Source organism: Molothrus ater, unplaced genomic scaffold (assembly GCF_012460135.2).
Source record: "Molothrus ater isolate BHLD 08-10-18 breed brown headed cowbird unplaced genomic scaffold, BPBGC_Mater_1.1 matUn_MA167, whole genome shotgun sequence".
Lineage (NCBI taxonomy): Eukaryota > Metazoa > Chordata > Aves > Passeriformes > Icteridae > Molothrus > Molothrus ater.
Genome location: NW_023416708.1, coordinates 57,771 through 74,800, shown reverse-complemented (window position 1 = coordinate 74,800; position 17,030 = coordinate 57,771). Strand labels below are relative to the sequence as shown.

General features: G+C 62.9%; 2 protein-coding genes across 2 annotated transcripts in view; one reads left to right on the top strand and one right to left on the bottom strand.

The window, feature by feature from the left end:
• The window catches only part of LOC118701232 (venom factor-like), a 31,614-nt gene extending 23,020 nt beyond the window's left edge, over window positions 1–8,594 (bottom strand). Inside the window, exons 1-11 of the mRNA XM_036405861.2 lie at window positions 8,423–8,594; window positions 7,334–7,526; window positions 4,993–5,152; window positions 3,884–3,954; window positions 3,663–3,757; window positions 3,497–3,579; window positions 3,308–3,398; window positions 2,679–2,781; window positions 2,052–2,172; window positions 1,373–1,488; window positions 541–687 (exon numbers count right to left, since the gene is read on the bottom strand). Of these exons, the coding sequence (XP_036261754.1) occupies window positions 541–687; window positions 1,373–1,488; window positions 2,052–2,172; window positions 2,679–2,781; window positions 3,308–3,398; window positions 3,497–3,579; window positions 3,663–3,757; window positions 3,884–3,954; window positions 4,993–5,152; window positions 7,334–7,526; window positions 8,423–8,529 (1,287 nt within the window). The 5' untranslated portion in view covers window positions 8,530–8,594. The remainder of the gene's footprint in view (window positions 1–540; window positions 688–1,372; window positions 1,489–2,051; window positions 2,173–2,678; window positions 2,782–3,307; window positions 3,399–3,496; window positions 3,580–3,662; window positions 3,758–3,883; window positions 3,955–4,992; window positions 5,153–7,333; window positions 7,527–8,422) is intronic.
• A 1,356-nt stretch (window positions 8,595–9,950) lies between these two features.
• Window positions 9,951–12,814, top strand: LOC129047125 (trithorax group protein osa-like). The gene is made up of 3 exons (XM_054518407.1): window positions 9,951–10,344; window positions 10,452–12,253; window positions 12,460–12,814. The coding sequence occupies exons 1-2, from the start codon at window positions 9,951–9,953 to the stop codon at window positions 11,924–11,926; spliced, it is 1,869 nt and encodes a 622-aa protein (XP_054374382.1). The 3' UTR covers window positions 11,927–12,253; window positions 12,460–12,814.
• Window positions 12,815–17,030: the final 4,216 nt, after the last annotated feature.

Sequence of the window (17,030 nt, the reverse complement as noted above, 5' to 3'; positions counted from 1 at the left end):
GATCTTGGCCACCATAGGGGCTCCATAAAGGTCTTGGCCACCAGAGAGGTTACATGGAGGTCTTGGCCATCATGGAGAGCTTGGCCATCATGCAGGGCTTGGCCAGCATAGAGGTTCCATGGAGGTCTTGGCCACCATAAAGGGCTTGGCCATCATGGCAGTCTTGACCACCATAGAGATCTTGGCCATCATGGAGGCCTTGGCCACCATAGGGGCTTCATAAAGGTCTTGGCCACCATAAAGGCCTTGGCCATCATGGAGAGCTTGGCCATCATGCAGGGCTTGGCCATCATGGAGGGCTTGGCCACCATAGAGGTTCCATAGAGGTCTTGGCCATCATGGAAGTGTGTTGGTTATCATGGAGATTTTGGCCACTATGGAGGTCTCTGGCCATCTTGACCACCACAGTGCACTGACCATCACGAATGTCCAGTCCTGCTGTCCTGAGCCGTGGTCATCACCACCTCAGCCACCTCAAGCCCCGGTCACCTCCCCAGCCCTGGGCCACCCTGGTGAGGTGACAGCGGTGTCCCCACTCACGGTGATGGGGACGCTGTCCCTGGTGGCCGGCATGTTGAGGACCAGCCTGGCCGTGCCATCGCCCCGCGTGGACACCTGGCCCTGGAAGCCATCGGCCTCGACTCTGACACGCGACGCTGGGGACCCGTCAGGGTTGGTGACATAAACCTGGAGGGGACACCAGGGGTGGTGACATAAACATGGAGGGGACACTGGAGGGGTTGGTGACATAAACATGGAGGGCACACTGAGGGATGGGGGGACGTGGGAGTGAGGGAAGGGACACTGGGAAGGGGTGGTGACACTGGGGACAATGACACTGGGAAGAGGTGGTGACACTGGGAAGGGACACTGGGAAGGGGTGGTGGCACTGGGGACAATGACACTGGGAAGAGGTGGTGACACTGGGAAGGGGTGGTGACACCGGGAAGGGGCGGTGGCACTGCAAAGGGACACTGGGAAGGGGTGGTGACACCAGGAAGGGGCGGTGGCACTGCAAAGGGACACCAGGAAGGGGTGGTGACACCAGGAAGGGGCGGTGGCACTGCAAAGGGACACCAGGAAGGGGTGGTGACACCAGGAAGGGGCGGTGGCACTGCAAAGGGACACTGGGAAGGGGCGGTGACACCAGGAAGGGGCGGTGGCACTGCAAAGGGACACTGGCACCAGCAAGTGCCACCCCAGGGACACGGGGACAGCTCACGGTCCCCAGCCCCTCTCAGGTGACACAGGGACATCACCCAGGCACCGACTCCTCCTCCAGCCCCAGCTGTGCCCTGTCCCCGCCCCAGGACACCCCGTGGGTCCCCGTGCCACCACCCTGGGCCACCGCTGTCCCCAAGATGTCACCAACCATGAGGTCAAAGGGCATCCCCGGCTTGAAGTACTTGGGGGTGCGGGTGAAGTGGATGCTGTAGGGGGACGTCACGATCTTGATGTCACTAAGCTGGGTCTCCACCATGTCACTGCCTGCGGGGACACCGCGGCGGCCGTGTCACCTCCGGGCCCTGTCCCCACCCCAGGTGTCCCCCCATCCTCACTGTCCCTGTCCCCTCACTGTCCCCCTGCCACCCTCCATGTCACTGCCTGCGGGGACACCGCGGCGGCCGTGTCACCTCCAGTCCCTGTCCCAGGTGTCCCCCATCCTCACTGTCCCTGTCTCCCCATGTCCCCTCAGGTCCTCCCATGTCCCCCTGCTGTTCATGTCCCCCCATGTCCCCCAGTGTCCCCTCACTGTCCCTGTCTCCCCGTATCCCCTCGTGTCCCCCCATGTCCCCCTGCTGTCCCTGTCCCCCTGCTGTCCCTGTTCCCCATGTCCCCCTGTGTCCCCCCATGTCACCCGACTGTCCCTGTCCCCTTGTTGTCCCTGTCCCCTGGGTCCCCCTGCTGTCCCTGTTGCCCCGTGTCCCCCCATGTCCCCCCATGTCTCCCTGCTGTCCCTGTCCTCCTGTGTCCCCCCATGTCCCCCCATGTCCCCCTGCTGTCCCTGTCCCCCCATGTCCCCCCATGTCCCCCCGTGTCCCCGCACAGACCCGACTCGGTGATGACGGTGACAGTGACATAGAGGGAGTGTCCCACCAGCTCCTGGGGCTTGGGGAAGCGCTCGCGCAGATGAGCCATGGACAGCAGGACGTCAGCGTCACCGTCCTGCACCTGGGGACACATTGGGGACACATTGGGGACAGGGTTAGGGACAGCAGGACGTCAGCGTCACCATCCTGCACCTGAGGACACATTGGGGACACATTGGGGACAGGGTTAGGGACAGCAGGACGTCAGCGTCACCATCCTGCACCTGGGGACATGGTTGGGGACACGGTTGGGGACAGGGTAAGGACAGGGTTGGGGACAGGAACAGTGTCAGGCTCACCGGGACAGGGCTGGGGACAGGCTTGGGGACAGTGCCAGGGACAGGGACAGGGTTGGGACAGGGCTGGGGACAGTGCCAGGCTCACCGGGACAGGGCTGGGGACAGGGACAGTGGCAGCGTTGGGGACAGGGACAGTGGCAGTGCCAGGCTCACCGGGACAGGGTTGGGGACAGGGACAGTGGCAGCGCTGGGGACAGGGACAGTGGCAGTGCCAGGCTCACCGGGACAGGGCTGGGGACAGGGACAGTGGCAGTGTTGGGGACAGGGACAGTGGCAGTGCCAGGCTCACCGGGATGCGCTGCAGGGACTGGGGGATGCTCTTCCTCTCATCGTCCACCATGACCCCAAACAGGACAAAGGCCATCCCGTCCACGCGCTTCCCGTACAGGTACCTGGGGACAGCCACTGTGTCACCCTGTCACCCTGTCACCCTGTCACCGTGCCACTCTGTCACCGTGTCACTGTGTCCCCTGCACATCCCCATTACAGCCATTCCTGTCTCCACAGGTACCTGGGGACAGACACCGTGCCACTGTGCCACCCTGTCACCATGCCACCGTGCCACTGTGTCACTGTCCCCATGTCCCCATGCTGCCACCCCATCTCTGTCGTCCCATCCCTGCCACCACCACCAATGTCCCCATGTCCCCATGCTGCCACCCCTGTCCCTGCCATCCCACCCCTGTCACCATCACCAATGTCACCCCATGTCCCCATGTCGCCCCATGTCCCCATGCTGCCACCCCATCTCTGTCGTCCCATCCCTGCCACCACCACCGATGTCCCCAAGCCACCCCGTGTCCCCATCGTGCCACCCCCAGGGCCACCAGCCAAGCCCAGCTGTCCCCTGTCCCCCCCACACAGCTGTGACCCCAGAGGGGACACTGTTGTCCCCAAAAAGGGACATTTTGGTGTCACCTGGCCAGGATGGACACCTTGAAGTCCTGCTGGCTGTCGATGTAGAGGAACTTCTCGTCAGGAATCAGGGACACCTCGAAGCTGGGCAGCACTGCGGGGTGACATCGGTGACACCGGTGACGCGGTGACACCGCCACCCCTTGGGGACAGCCCCCGATGTCCCCAAGGCCACCCTCACCCCTCACCCACCGTATTCCTTGACCTCGAATTTGGTGCTGAAATCCTGCTCCGGAGAATCCTCGAATTTGGCCGAAATCGTCCACATGCCCAAGCTGGGGGAGGTGACAGGGAGGTGACAGGGAGGTGACAGTGCCAGGGGTGTCCCCAGGCCACCGCGGGGGACGGTGACACCCACCTGATGACCTCGGGCAGGTTGTGGGTGAGGGACAGGATCCCGTTTTTGGTCGGGGACGACACCGGGATTTGTTTGATGATGACGTTGTCGGGCGTCTGAGGGGACACGCGGGTGGCACCGTGTCACACCTGTGTCACCCACCCGTGTCACACCCGTGTCACACCCGTGTCACCTCTGTGTCACACCTGTGTCACCCACCCGTGCCACCCCAGGGCACTCACCTTGACCTCCACGGTGACCGTCTTGGCCACCGGCTGCATGAGGTGGTTCACGGTGAAGAGGCGGCAGAGCACTGGGAGGGGACACAGGGGACAAGGTCAGGGGACACAGGGGACACGTGGGGACAGCCAGCACTGGGAGGGGACACAGGGGACAAGGTCAGGGGACACAGGGGACACAGGGGACACGTGTGGACAGCCAGCACTGGAGGGGACACAGGGGACTGGGAGGGGACAAGGTGAGAGGGGACAAGGGGGACAAGGTGAGGGGACAAGGACAGGGTGGGCAGACAAGGGACAAGGGGGACAAGGTGAGGGGACAACATGAAGGGACACAGGGGACAAGGAGAGAGGGGACACAGGGGACATGTGGGGACAGCCAGCACTGGGAGGGGACACAGGGGACAAGGTCAGGGGACACAGGGGACACAGGGGACACAGGGGACACGTGGGGACAGCCAGCACTGGAGGGGACACTGGGGACTGAGAGGGGACACAGGGGACAAGGGGAGCAGAGGGGGACCTGAGGGACAAGGTGAGGGGACACAAGGGACAAGGTGAGAGGGGACACGGGGGACAAGGTGAGGTGACAACGTGAGGTCTCCCAATCCCTTCGGTGTCCCCATCCCCTCCAATGTCCCCAGCTGTCCTCGCAGTGTCCCCAGGTGTCCCTGCAGTGTCCCCAGGCTGTCCCCAGGCTGTCCCCAGGGTGTCCCCAGGCTGTCCCCGCAGTGTCCCCAGCTGTCCCCAGGCTGTCCCCACAGTGTCCCCAGGTGTCCCCAGCTGTCCCCAGGGTGTCCCCGCAGTGTCCCCAGGCTGTCCCCAGGTGTCCCCAGGCTGTCACCACAGTGTCCCCAGCTGTCCCCAGGCTGTCCCCAGCTGTCCCCAGCTGTCCCTGCACTGTCCCCGCAGTGTCCCCGCAGTGTCCCCAGGCTGTCCCCGCAGTGTCCCCAGGTGTCCCCAGGTGTCCCCGCTGTGTCCCCAGCTGTCCCCGCAGTGTCCCCGCAGTGTCCCCAGGTGTCCCCAGGTGTCCCCAGGCTGTCCCCAGGTGTCCCCAGCTGTCCCCGCAGTGTCCCCGCAGTGTCCCCAGGTGTCCCCAGGTGTCCCCTCACCGGTGCTGCCCGGGGTGTAGATGGGTTTGTCGGTCTGCACGAAGATGTGGCCGCTCTGCAGGGACACCAGCAGCACCTTCTCCAGTGTCACCGCGCCCACCCGCGCTGTCACCGCCACAAACTGCTTCCCTGGCGCCTGCGGCAGCGCCTTGGCTGGCACCTGGGGACAGGGGGACACTGGGGATATGGGGACACTGGGGACAGTGGGGACAGTGGGGACATTGGGGGGATTGGGGACATTGGGGACGGGGGGACAGTGGGGACAGTGGGGACAAGAGGGACAGTGGGGACATTGGGGACAGGGGGACGGGGGACATGGGGACACTGGGGATATGGGGACACTGGGGACAGTGGGGACATTGGGGGGATTGGGGACATTGGGGACAGTGGGGATAGTGGGGACAGTGGGGACAGGGGGGACAGTGGGGACAGGGGGGACAGGGGGGACAGTGGGGACACTGGGGACATGGGGACAGTGGGGACAAGAGGGACATTGGGGACACTGGGGATATGGGGACACTGGGGACACTGGGGACATTGGGGACACTGGGGACAGTGGGGACATTGGGGGGTTGGGGACATTGGGGATATTGGGGACAGGGACATTGAGGACATCCATGGGGACAGGAGACAATGAGGACATTGGGGACATTGGCGACACTGGGGACATCTGTGGGGTCACCTGGAGGAGACCACCCTGCTGTCCCCAGCAGTGACCACCCCAAGGACACCAGGACTGACCACTGTCCCCAGCAGTGACCACTGTCCCCAGCAGTGACCATTGTCCCCAGCAGTGACCATCCCACTGTCCCCAGCAGTGACCATCCCGCTGTCCCCAGCAGTGACCATCCCTCTGTCCCCAGCAGTGACCACTGTCCCCAGCAGTGACCATCCCACTGTCCCCAGCAGTGACCATCCCGCTGTCCCCAGCAGTGACCATCCCACTGTCCCCAGCACTGACCACTGTCCCCCCCCCGGCCATTCCCCACCCCCGCTCAGGGTCAGTTCCCGTTTCCCGTCCTGGGCAGTGACCGCAGGGACAGTGACCCGTGCTGGCCACCAGGGGGGTGGCACTGACCAGAGAGGGGACAGTGACCCGTGCTGGTCACCAAGGGGGTGGTGGCACTGACCAGAGAGGGGACAGTGACCCGTGCTGGTCACCAAGGGGATGGCAGTGACCAGGGGGTGACACTGACCAGAGAGGGGTGGTGACATTGACCGGGGGGGTGACAGTGACCAGGAGGTGGCAGTGACCAGGGGATGGTGACACTGACCAGAGGGGGTGGTGGCAGTGACCAGAGGGAGGTGACAGTTACCAGAAGGGGGTGGTGACAGTGACCACAGGGTGGTGGCACTGACCAGGGAGGTGGCACTGACCGGAAGGGGGTGGTGGCAGTTACCAGAAGGAAACGGTGACAGTGACAAGGGGGAGGTGACGGTGACCAGAAAGGGGTGGTGACAGCGACCAGGGAGAGGTGGCACTGACCGGAAGGGGGTTGTGGCAGTTACCAGAAGGGGATGGTGACACTGACCAGGGGGTGGTGACACTGTACCTTGATGGTGGCACTGACCAGGGCATGGTGACAGTGACCAGGGTGGGGAGGTGACCCCGTACCTTGATGGTGGCACTGACCAGGGCATGGTGACAGTGACCAGGGGGTGTTGGCACTGACCAGGGGGGGATGGAGGCACTGACCAGGGGATGGTGACAGTGACCAGGACATGGTGGCAGTGACCAGGACATGGTGGCACTGACCAGGACATGGTGGCACTGACCGTACCTTGATGGTGGCTGTGGCCAGGGGTGGTGACAGTGACCAGGGCATGGTGACAGTGACCGTACCTTGATGGTGGCTGTGGCCAGGGGTGGTGACAGTGACCAGGACACGGTGACAGTGACCGTACCTTGATGGTGGCTGTGGCCAGGGGTGGTGACAGTGACCAGGGCATGGTGGCACTGACCGTACCTTGATGGTGACAGTGACCAGGGCATGGTGACAGTGACCAGGACATGGTGACAGTGACCGTACCTTGATGGTGGCTGTGGCCAGGGGTGGTGACAGTGACCAGGGCATGGTGACAGTGACCGTACCTTGATGGTGGCCGTGGTCAGGGGATGGTGACAGTGACCAGGGGATGGTGACAGTGACCAGGACACGGTGACAGTGACCGTACCTTGATGGTGGCCATGGCCAGGGGATGGTGGCCGTGGCCAGGGCATGGTGACAGTGACCAGGACACGGTGACAGTGACCGTACCTTGATGGTGGCACTGACCAGGGGATGGCGGCACTGACCAGGGCATGGTGACAGTGACCAGGACACGGTGACAGTGACCGTACCTTGATGGTGGCCGTGGCCATCATGCCCTGCTCCGGGCTCAGCTCCACGTTGGTCCGGAACAGGACCTGGCGCTTCTGGGGGAAGTCCTGGACCAGCAGCAGGGCCTGGGTGGCCGCGGTCACCCCGGGGGCCTCCAGGAGCACCCGCTCGTCCGTCTCCAGCCGCAGCACGGCCGGGGTCACCATGGTCACCCTGGGGACAGCCAGGGGCTGGCCGGGGCTCGGGGGGCACAGGAACCCCGGAACCTGCCCCGAAACCCCAAAATCTGCCCCGAAACAGCTAGGGGACCTCAGAAACCCCAAAATCTGCCCCAAAAACCCCAAAATCTGTCCCGAAACAGCTAGGGGACCTCAGAAACCCCAAAATCTGCCCCGAAAACCCCAAAATCTGCCCCAAAACACCTCGGGAACCGCAGAAACCCCAAAATCTGCCCCAAAATCTGCCCCAGAAACACCTTGGGCACCTCAGAAACCCCAAAATCTGCCCCAAAAACCCCCAAATCTGCCCCAAAAACACCTAGGGGACCTCAGAAACACCAAAATCTGCCCCTAAAACACCTCGGGCACCTCAGAAACCCCAAAATCTGCCCGAAAAAACCCCAAAATCTGCCCCAAAAACACCTCGGGCACCTCAGAAACACCAAAATCTGCCCCAAAAACCCCCAAATCTGCCCCAAAACCCCCAAAATCTGCCCCTAAACCACCTTGGGCACCTCAGAAACACCAAAATCTGTTCCCACAGCACCCATGGGTGGGTCCCAAAAAGGGGCTTCCATGGGGGTCCCTTCAATGGGGATGGGGTCCCATGGGTGAGGTTGGGTTTGGGGTGGGGGTCCCATGGGTGGGTTTGGGTGGGGGTCCCATGGGTGGGTTTGGGTTTGGGGTGGGGTCCCATGGGTGGGGTTGGGGTGGGGGTCCCATGGGTGGGTTTGGGTTTGGGGTCCCATGGGTGGGTTTGGGTTTGGGGTGGGGGTCCCATGGGTGGGTTTGGGTGGGGGTCCCAATGAGGGTCCCATGGGTGGGGATGGGGTTTGGGGGGGGGTCCCACGGGTGGGTTTGGGTTTGGGGGGGGGGTCCCCAGTGTCTCACAGCTCAGCGCGGGCGGGGGTCCCGAGCAGCGCCAGGAATCCGAGGAGGAGGAAGAGGAGAGGATGAGGATGAGGAGGGTGAGGAGGGGGCAGCGCCGGAGCCCCCATGGCCGCAGGGAGGGGGCGGCGACGGCGACGGCGACAGCGACAGCGACAGCGACGGCGACAGCGACGGCGACAGCGACAGGGACAGGGACAGCGACAGCGACAGGGACAGGGACAGTGACACGGGGGGGGGTGGGGGGGGGGGGTGTCCCTTGTCCCTTTATGGGGGCGGCCCCGGGGGGGTTATTGGGTAACCCGAGCCCCGCCCCCACCCATGGGGGTGGGGTCAGGGTGGGGGCGGGGCGCTCCGGCCACCCCCGGTCACCTTTGGTCACCTGCGGCCACCTTTGGTCACCCGTGGCCACCTTCGGCCACCTGTGTGGGTCTGGGGGTGACACCTTGGGGACCCCGGTGACAAAGGGGGAGTGAGGGTGGGGCTCCGGCCACCTCCGGCCACCTGTGGTCACTTTCGGCCACTTTGGTCACCTCCGGCCACCCGCGGCCACCTTTGGTCACTCCCGGCCACCTGTGGTCACTCCCGGCCACCTGTGGTCACCTTCTGTCACCTGCGGCCGCCTGTTGTGGGTCTGGGGGTGACACCTTGGGGACCCCGGTGACAAAGGAGGGGGGGGGGTGGGGGAGGTGGCAGCGGTTGGGGTGGGGGAGGGGCGGGGCGGGGTGGGGGAGGGGCGGGGCGGCCGCTCCTCATTTCGGGGAAGGAGCGGGCGCGGGGCCAGCGCGGGGCTTGCGACACCGCGGGGACAGCGCGGGGACAGCGGGGACAGTGGGGACAGTGGGGGGACAGCGGGGACAGTGGGGACAGCGGGGGGACAGCGGGGACAGTGGGGGGACAGTGGGGACAGTGGGGACAGCGGGGGGACAGCGGGGACAGAGGGGACAGCAGGGAGGGACAGGGGACAGCAGGGACAGTGGGGACAGTGGGGACAGGAGGAGACACAAGGGACAGGAGGGGACAGCGGGGACAGCGGGGGACAACAGGGGACACAAGGGGACAGCGAGGGACAGTGGGGACAGCGGGGACAGCGCAGGGACAGCGCGGGGACACCAGGGGACAGTGGGGGACAGTGAGGGACAGTGGGGACAGCAGGGAACAGTGGAGGACAACAGGGACATTGGGGACAGCAGGGGACATCAGGGGACACGAGGGGACAATGGGGGACAGCGAGGGACAGAGGGGACAGTGGGGGACATTGGGGACATTGGGGACATTGGGGACAGTGGGGGACACCGGGGGGTGAGGAGGGTCCTCCTTGAGCCCCCCCTCAAGGGGTCATGGACAGCTGGGTCACCCTGGTGACCCCTGGAAGGTCCCGGGTGACCTCCTGGAGCTTTGGTGGCACCTGGAGAACGGCGTCACCTCCTGGGCCTGCACACCTGGGTCCATCCTGAGACCTTGACAGGTCCTGGGTCCCTCCTGGACACCCTGGGCCACCACATCCAGCCCACCTGGACCCACCTCCACCATGTCCAGGTCACCTGGACCCACCTCCACCATGTTCTGGCCACATGGACCCCTCCTGGATTTCCTGGGCCACCATGTCCACCCCACCTGGACCCTCCTGGGCCACCATGTCCAGACCACCTGGACCTCTCCTGGACCTCTCCAGGACCACCATGTCCAGACCACCTGGACCCTCTGGTCCACCATGTCCAGGTCACCTGGACCCACCTGGGCCACCATGTCCTGGCCACCTGGACCCCTCCTGGATCTCCTGGTCCACCATGTCCAGACCACCCGGATCTTTCCTGGACCTTTCCTGGGCCACCATGTCCACCCCACCTGGACCCACCTCCACCGTGTCCAGACCACCTGGACCCACCTGGGCCACCATGTCCAGGTCACCTGGACCCACCTGGGCCACCATGTCCACCCCACCTGGACCCACCTCCACCATGTCCAGACCACCTGGACCTCTCCTGGATCTCCTGGGCCACCATGTCCACGTCACCTGGACCCCTCTGAGACCACCACATCCAGACCACCTGGACCCTTCTTGGACCCTCTGGGCCACCACGTCCAGGTCACCTGGACCTCTCCTGGACCCACCTCCACCATGCCCAGCCCACCTGGAGCCCTCCTGTGACCTTGTCCCCTCTCCAAGCCCCAGGAGCCCAGATCCCCCCCCCCCCCCACTGTGTCCCACGTCCCCCCCGTTGTCCCCTCGTGGCCACCACCCCCTTGGTGGCAGCTCCTCCCCGGTGCCACCGCTGGGACAGGAAGTCACCCTGTGTCACCTCCGGGGCGCAGGCGCCACCGCCGTTGTCCTCCGTGTCACCTCCGGGGTGTGACACTTCTGCCTCGGGCCACCAGGCCACCAGGCCACCCCAGCAGCTCCTCCAGGCCACCGGAGCTTCTCCAGCAGCAGCAGCAGGAGGAGGAGGAGGAGGAGGAGGAGCCCACCGGGGCCATCCGGAGGTGGTGGTGGCACCGGGAGCGGCGTTTGTCACTTGTCACCGGTGGTGGCCCCACGGGGCCCCAGCGCCTCCGGTTCCTCCCTTTCCTGGGGGGAAGGGACCTCCTGAGCCGGGGGAGGTGGCCCAGGAGCGCTTGGAGGGGCTGAGGTTGGTGCAGGGGTCATCCAGGGGTCATCCAGGGGTCATCCAGGGGTTCCTCGCTGGACGTGGTCCTGCCAGGCCACACAAGGCAGGGCCTCAGCTGGTGCTGGTCTGGACAGGAGTGGTGACACCAGGATCTCACCCACATCAGGATCTCACCTCCACCAGGGTCTCACCTACATCAGGATCTCAGCCACATCAGGATCTCACCTCCACCAGGATCCCATCTCCACCAGGATCCCATCTCCACCAGGATCCCATCTCCACCAGGATCTCACCTCCACCAGGATCCCATCTCCACCAGGATCTCACCCACATCAGGATCTCATCTCCACCCGGATCCCATCTCCATCAGGATCTCATCTCCACTAGGATTTCATCTCCATCAGGATCTCACCTCCACCAGGATCTCATCTCCACCAGGATCCCATCTCCATCAGGATCTCACCCACATCAGGATCTCATCTTCACCAGGATCTCATCTCCACCAGGATCTCATCTCCACCAGGACCCCATCTCCACCAGGGTCTCACCCACATCAGGATCTCACCTCCACCAGGATCCCATCTCCACCAGGATCCCATCTCCATCAGGATCTCATCTCCACTGGGATCTCATCTCCACCAGGATCTCATCTCCACCAGGGTCTCACCTTCACCAGGATCCCATCTCCATCAGGATCTCATTTCCACCGGGATCTCATCTCCATCAGGATCTCATCTCCACCAGGATCTCATCTCCACTGGGATCTCATCTCCATCAGGATCTCATCTCCATCAGGGTCTCACCTTCACCAGGATCTCACCCACATCAGGATCTCGTCTCCATTGGGATTTCATCTCCACCAGGATCCCATCTCCATCAGCTCCTGGCCAGAAGTTGATGGTTGGACCCTCTTCCTTCAACTCCTTCACTGAAGTTCATCCTGCCAGGACCCACCTCCATCGAAGTTCATCCTGCCCAGGACCCACCTCCACCAGTTCCTCCACAGGAGCTCATCCCACCAAGACCCACCTCCATAGAAGTTCATCCCACCAGGACCCACCTCCACTGAAGTTCTTCCACTGAAGTTCATCCCACCAGAACCCACTTCCATGGAAGTTCATCCTGCCAGGACCCACCTCCACTGAAGTTCATCCCACCAGGACCCACCTCCACTGAAGTTCTTCTACTGAAGTTCATCAGGAACTTCTACACTGAAGTTCATCAGGTGCCAGGACCCACCTCCATTGAAGTTCATCCCAGCAGGACCCACCTCCATAGAAGTTCTCCACTGGAGCTCATCCCACCAAGACCCACCTCCATTGAAGTTCATCCCACCAGAACCTGCCTCCACTGAAGTTCATCCCACCAGGACCCACCTCCACTGAAGTTCTCCATTGAAGTTCATCCCACCAGGACCCACCTCCACTGAAGTTCATCCCACCAGGACCCACCTCCATTGAAGTTCTTCCACTGAAGTTCATCCCACCAGGACCCACCTCCATTGAAGTTCATCCCACCTGAACCTGCCTCCACTGAAGTTCTCCCCAGCAGTTCACCCCGCCAGGAGCCGCCTGCCCGCGGTGTCCCCGTGGTGTCCCCATGGAGGTGTGGCGGCAGTGCGCCCACTGGCTGGTGGCCGCGCGCGTCCTGCCCGCGGGACACCGGGCCAGCAGCCCCGGGGGACAGGTGTGGGACCTGGCGCAGGCGCTGCGCGACGGGGTCCTGCTGTGCCACCTGCTCAACGCGCTCCTGCCCCGCGCCGTGCCACCGCGGGACATCTGCCCCCGGCCACAGATGTCACAGGTGAGAGCCCCAATGGGTGGGGACATTGATGGGGACAATGATGGGGACAATGGGGATGGTGACAATGGTGGGGACAATGTCCTCCTGCCCCGCGCCGTGCCACCAAGGGACATCTGTCCCTGGCCACAGATGCCACAGGTGAGAGCCCCAGAGGGGACAATGGGTTGGTGACATTGATGGGGACAATGATGGGTGGTGGGGACAATGGGGATGGGGACAATGATGGGGACAATGTCCTCCTGCTCCACGCCGTGCCACCAAGGGACATCTGCCCCCGGCCACAGATGTCACAGGTGAGAGCCCCAGAGGGGACAATGGGTTGGTGACATTGATGGGGACAATGATGGGTGGTGGGGACAATGGGGATGGGGACAATGGTGGTGACAATGGTGGGGACAATGTCCTCCTGCCCCGCGCCGTGCCACCGCGGGACATCTGCCCCCGGCCACAGATGTCACAGGTGAGAGCGCCAATGGGGACAATGATGGGGACAATGATGGGGACAATGGGGATGGGGACAATGGTGGTGACAATGATGGTGACAATGGTGGGGACAATGTCCTCCTGCTCCACGCCGTGCCACTGCGGGACATCTGTCCCCGGCCACAGATGTCACAGGTGAGAGCCCCAATGGGTGGGGACATTGATGTGGACAATGATGGTGACAATGGTGGGTGGTGGGGACAATGGGGATGGGGACAATGGTGGTGACAATGGTGGGGACAATGTCCTCCTGTCCTGTGCCGTGCCACCAAGGGACATCTGCCCCCGGCCACAGATGTCACAGGTGAGAGCCCAATGGGGACATTGATGGGGACATTGATGGGGACAATGATGGTGACAATGGTGGGTGGTGGGGACAATGGGGATGGGGAAAGTGATGGTGACAATGGTGGGCACAATGTCCTCCTGCTCCACACCGTGCCACCAAGGGACATCTGTCCCCGGCCACAGATGTCACAGGTGAGAGCCCCAATGGGGACATTGATGGTGACAATGGTGGGGACAATGGTGGGGACATTGATGGTGACCATGATAGGTGTGGATGAGGGTGGTGGAGACGATGGGGACAATGGGGATGGGGACATTTGGATTGTGTTGGTGATGGTGTCAAAGATGGGTGTGGATGAGAGTGGTGACCCTGATGAGTACAATGGGGATGATGATGATGATGATGATGATGATGATGATGATGAGGAGGAGGACACTGGGGTTGTTGGTGATGGTGACATTGATGGTGACAATGACAGGACTGGCGTGATTGAGAGACCTGGGGTGATGATGATGATGATGACGATGATGATGACGATGATGATGACGATGAGGGTGGTGGTGGCAATGCTCACGGGGTTGACAGCGACAATGACGGCACCGATGGCGGAGATGATGCCACCATCGGTGGCAACGGTGGTCACAACCGTGGCGAGACAGAGACCCTGATTTTGATGGCGATGACGGGGGGGGGTGCCGGTGGTGACAGAGGTGACACCGGTGGCGCCGGTGACACTGGTGCCACCGGTGCCCACCACAGTTCCTGTGCCTGAGGAACATCCGCACCTTCCTGACCGCCTGCGCCGACAAATTCGGGCTCCCCAAGCACCGGCTCTTCGGCGCCTTCGACCTCTTCGACGTCCAGGACTTCGGCAAGGTGGGCTCAGGGGTCTGGCTGTCCTGGGGGGTGGGATCGGGGGGTCCGGGTCCCCCCTCAGTGCCCCGGTGTCACCTCGGTGTCCCCAGGTGATCGAGACGCTCTCCACGCTCTCCTGGACGCCCATCGCGCAGAGCAAAGGATTCACGTGAGTGGGCGGGACACGGGCGTCCATCCCGGAGGGTCCAGGTGTCCAGGGCCCGGTCCGAGGGATGCCAGGGTCCAGTCCCAGTGTTCCGAGTGTCCAGTCCCAGTGTCCAGTCCCAGTGTCCAGCAGTGTCCAGGCCCAGTGTCCAGTCCCAGTGTCCAGTCCCAGTGTCCAGTCCCAGTGTTCCCAGTGTCCAGCAGTGTCCAGTCCCAGTGTCCAGTCCCAGTGTCCAGCAGTGTCCAGGCCCAGTGTCCAGTCCCAGTGCCCAGTCCCCAGGGGTCACTCCTGTCCAGTCACAGTGTGCAGTCCCAGTGTCCAGTCCCAGTGTCCAGCCGTGTCCAGCAGTGTCCAGGCCCAGTGTCCAGTCCCAGTGTCCAGCAGTGTCCAGTCCCAGTGTCCAGTCCCAGTGTCCAGTCCCAGTGTTCCCAGTGTCCAGCAGTGTCCAGCAGTGTCCAGTCCCAGTGTCCAGTCCCAGTGTCCAGTCCCAGTGCCCAGCAGTGTCCAGGCCCAGTGTCCAGCAGTGTCCAGTCCCAGTGTCCAGTCCCAGTGTCCAGTCCCCAGGGGTCACTCCTGTCCAGTCCCAGTGCGCAGTCCCAGTGTCCAGTCCCAGTGTCCAGTCCCAGTGTCCAGCAGTGTCCAGTCCCCGTGTCCAGTCCCCAGGGGTCACTCCTGTCCAGTCCCAGTGTCCAGCAGTGTCCAGCAGTGTCCAGTCCCAGTGTCCAGCAGTGTCCAGTCCCAGTGTCCCCAGTGTCCAGTCCCAGTGTCCAGTCCCAGTGTTCAGTCCCCTCTCTGAGGAACCCCAGTGTCCATCTCAGTGTCCAGTCCCAGTGTCCAGCAGTGTCCAGCAGTGTCCAGTCCCAGTGTTCCCAGTGTCCAGTCCCAGTGTCCCCAGTGTCCAGTCCCAGTGTCCAGTCCCAGTGTTCCCAGTGTCCAGCCCCAGTGTCCAGCAGTGTCCAGTCCCAGTGTTCCCAGTGTCCAGTCCCAGTGTCCAGTCCCAGTGTCCAGCAGTGTCCGGCCGTGTCCGGCCGTGTCCCCCCAGGCCGTTCCCGTCCGAGGACAGCGTTGGGGACGATGACGTTTACAGCGGCCTCTCCGACCTCATCGAGTGAGCACTGGGGTTACTGGGGTTACTGGGGATACTGGGATGTACTGGGATATACTGGGATATACTGGGATATACTGGGATGTACTGGGGATACTGGGATGTACTGGGGATACTGGGAGATACTGGGATGTACTGGGAGATACTGGGGGATACTGGGATATACTGGGGATGCTGGGGGGTGCTGGGAATACTGGGGGATACTGGTATTTACTGGTGGATACTGGAGGATACTGGGATGTACTGGGGTACTGGGGGTACTGGGATATACTGGGGATACTGGGATGTACTGGGGATACTGGGACATACTGGGATGTACTGGGGATGCTGGGATGTACTGGGAGATACTGGGACATACTGGGATGTACTGGGGATACTGGGATATACTGGGATATACTGGAGGATACTGGGAGATACTGGGGAGGTCTGGGGTCATTGGGGGCCACCGGGGTCATTGGGGGTGGCATTGGGAACAAAAAGAGAGACATTTGGGGGCAAAAAGGGACATTTGGGGACAAAAAGGGACATTTGGGACATTGGGGGACACTGGGGTGCCAGGGGCTACTGGGGGCTACTGGGGGGTTTGGGGGTGGCACTGGGGACATTTGGGGCCATTGTGGGATTCTGGGGACAGTCAGGGACATTTGGGGACCCCCGATGGATTTTGGGGACAATCAGGGACATTTGGGGGTGGCATTGGGGACAATCGGGGACAGTCAGGGACATTTGGGGATCCCCGAGGGATTTTGGGGGACATTAATGGGTCTGTGGGGGGCACTGGGGGACATTTGGGGACCCTGTGGGATTTTGGGGACAATCAGGGACATTTGGGAACGTTGGTGGGATTTGGGGGACAAAAAGGCACATTTGGGGACATTGTGGGATTTTGGGGACAGTCAGGGACATTTGGGGATCCCCGAGGGATTTTGGGGGGCATTAATGGGTCTGTGGGGGGCACTGGGGGACATTTGGGGACATTTGGGGACATTGAGGGATTTGGGGACAACAAGGGGCCCCCGAGGGATTTTGCGGGGGGGGCTCCGGGGGGGAGTCCCGAAGTGTCCCCAGGTGTCCCCAGGTGTCCCCAGGTGTCCCCAAGTGTCCCCCGCCCGCAGTGACACGGCCGAGGAGGACGATGACCTCTACGACTGCGTGGAGGCCGAGGGCGACGACGGCGACGACGTCTACGAGGACCTGATGAGGGTCGAGCCCCCCCCGGCCGCGGTGGGTGGGACCCCCCAGCCCCAAAAAAACAGCTGGGACACGCCCCCCAAAAACAGCTGGGAAACCCCACCCCAAAA